The sequence below is a fragment of the Echinops telfairi genome, unplaced genomic scaffold, assembly GCF_000313985.2.
Source record: "Echinops telfairi isolate 266 unplaced genomic scaffold, ASM31398v2 ScPeMD7_30;HRSCAF=105, whole genome shotgun sequence".
Classification (NCBI taxonomy): Eukaryota; Metazoa; Chordata; class Mammalia; order Afrosoricida; family Tenrecidae; genus Echinops; species Echinops telfairi.
The window spans coordinates 3,624,219-3,626,737 of NW_022103927.1; the positions used below are offsets into that span (position 1 = coordinate 3,624,219).

The 2,519-nt window shown below is 65.2% G+C and overlaps 1 protein-coding gene across 1 annotated transcript in view; it reads left to right on the plus strand.

Moving 5' to 3' along the window:
- The window catches only part of PODNL1 (podocan like 1), a 4,665-nt gene extending 2,191 nt beyond the window's left edge, over positions 1-2,474 (plus strand). Inside the window, exons 4-7 of the mRNA XM_045289674.1 lie at positions 543-658; positions 952-1,609; positions 2,017-2,165; positions 2,266-2,474. Coding sequence (XP_045145609.1) covers positions 543-658; positions 952-1,609; positions 2,017-2,165; positions 2,266-2,416 — 1,074 coding nt within the window. The 3' untranslated portion in view covers positions 2,417-2,474. The remainder of the gene's footprint in view (positions 1-542; positions 659-951; positions 1,610-2,016; positions 2,166-2,265) is intronic.
- The last annotated feature ends 45 nt before the right edge of the window (positions 2,475-2,519 follow it).

The window sequence follows — 2,519 nt, forward strand, 5'->3', positions numbered from 1 at the left end:
GGGTCCCATTGCCGTGATGACGTCACACATGGGGCACCCCCTTTGCAGTGGCAAAAACATGTGCGTGTGCGCGCACACATGCGCGCGCGCGCTCTCTCTCTCGTTCTCTGAGGATGAAGCCAGGCCTCTATTTCCAACTACGGTCTCTCCCCATCCCTCTCCCAGCCTCTCTCCATCCCACCCCCCACCCCCACCTCCTCACCTACCTTCCCATCATCCCCTGGAGTTCCGGCAGTCAGAACGACCTGTCTTGACATCTCTTTCACTGAGCACCTTGCTAAAAGCAAGCTCCTCGTCCGCCACCCCCTCACTGTAGAGCAGCGGTTCTCAACCTACGGGTTGCGACCCCTGGGGGGGGGGTGTCGAACGACCTTTTCACAGGGGTCGCCTAATACATCCTGCAGATCAGATATTTACATGACGATTCATAACAATCGCAAAATGACAGTTATGAAGTAGTAACGAAAATAATGTTATGGTTGGGGTTCACAGCCTTCCATGGCTCCTGAATGTCCTGTTTCATTCTCTCTCCTACTCCCCAGAATAACCTCATCGCCAAGGTGCCCCGGGGAGCCCTCAGCCGCCAGACTCAGCTCCGGGAGCTCTACCTCCAGCACAACCGGCTGACCGACAGTGGCCTGGATGCCACCACCTTCAGGTGGGGCCTGGGATTGGGGTGGGACAAGGGTCCAGAGTGCAATCGCCCTCCCAGAGTGACTCCTGACCCAGACTCACTCAGTGAGCCTGTGCTGTGGCGGGCTGCTCAGTGCTCTGTGCACTGTGCTCCTTGTCCCCAGCCACTCTGTGACAGGCTGGTCACAGCGACCACTTGGAGAGGCTCAGCTCTCTCTCCGGCCCAGAGCACGTCCGGGTCAGAATCTGCCCTGCTGGTCTCCAGTTTGGATGTCTCAGGACCACACCTGCCTGATGCCCGGCCCTCTCTCCCAGCAGCAAGCTGCGCAGCCTTGAGTACCTGGACCTGTCCCACAATCAGCTGGTTGAGGTGCCCGCTGGCCTGCCCCGGACCCTGGCCGTCCTGCACCTGGGCCGGAACCGCATCCGGCGGGTGGAGGAGACCCGGCTGCAGGGAGCACAGGGCCTGCGCTACCTGCTGCTGCAGCACAACCAGCTGGGGGGCACGGGGCTGGCCCCCGGTGCACTGCGGCCCCTGCGGCGCCTGCACACACTGCACCTGTATGGGAACGGGCTGGACCGTGTGCCCCAGGCGCTGCCGCGCCGCCTTCGAGCCCTGGTGCTGCCCCACAACCAAGTGGCCATGCTGGGCGCCCGAGACCTGGCCGCCATGCGGCGTCTGGTTGAACTCAACTTGGCCTACAACCGGCTGGCCAGTGCCCGCATCCACCGCCGGGCCTTCCGCCGGCTGCGTGCCCTGCGCAGTCTGGACCTGGCCGGCAACGAGCTGACACGGCTGCCCACTGGCCTGCCCTCCAGCCTCCTGGCCCTGCGGCTGCCTCGCAATCAGCTGCGGGCCCTGGAGCCCCAGCCACTCGCTGGCCTGGTCCAGCTGCAGGAGCTCAGCCTGGCCTACAATCGGCTCCGGGTTGGTGACATTGACCTCGGCACCTGGCACGGGCTGCAGGCCCTCAAGGTCAGGGCGGCGGTGGGAACGCGGCAGGCGGCCCCTCCATCTTGCCCAGAACCTGCTGTTCCAAAGTGTCACGTTGCCCAAGGGGTGCCCACCTGGGGGGAATGAGGCCACCCTGCCTCGAGGCCTTCACCCATGCCGTCCCTGGCACCTGGTCCCAGAAAAAGCCCCCCACTACCCCCACGGTGGACGTGGCTCTCTAGCTGCTTCTGACCAAACGGTGGTCAAACGCTAGAGAATTCCAGAGCCTGTTGTTAGGATGACCATCCAGGGGCGGCAGGCTGTGTCCCCAAACGGGGGCGGGGCCTAGACCCAGGAGGTTAGGAGAAAGGGGACACAGCTGGGGCTATCCACAGGGAAGGCCCAGGAGGAGGCTGAGGCTACCACGTGCCACCTCGCCTGCCCGCCAGGTGCTGGACCTCAGCCACAACGAGCTGTCCTTCGTGCCCCCGGATCTGCCCGAGGCCCTGGAGGAGCTGCACCTGCAGGGCAACCGCATCGGCCACGTGGGTCCCCAGGCCTTCGCCAGCACGCCCCACCTGCGTGCCCTCTTCCTCAGGTGCCCGGGTGGCCTGCAGGGTCGGGGGGCGTCTGCACTGTCGTCAGGAGTCAGAGGCTGTGCCACGCCCCGGCCTCACGAGACCCACCTCCCCATGCAGGGCCAACAGGCTTCACGTGACAAGCATCGCGCCCGAAGCCTTTCTGGGGCTCCCGCTTCTGCGCGTGGTGGACACCTCGGACAACCCGGAGCAGGTCCTCGTCCGGCTGCACCCCACGGCCACACGCCGACCGCGGGCAGGCGGCCCCTGAGACCGGGCCCACCTGGGACTTCGGGGAGTGGGCTCAGCCTCAGTGGGGAGCAAGTGCCCCTCCCCACACACTGAGCCAGGGTGGGTGTTTGCCCTGTCCCCCC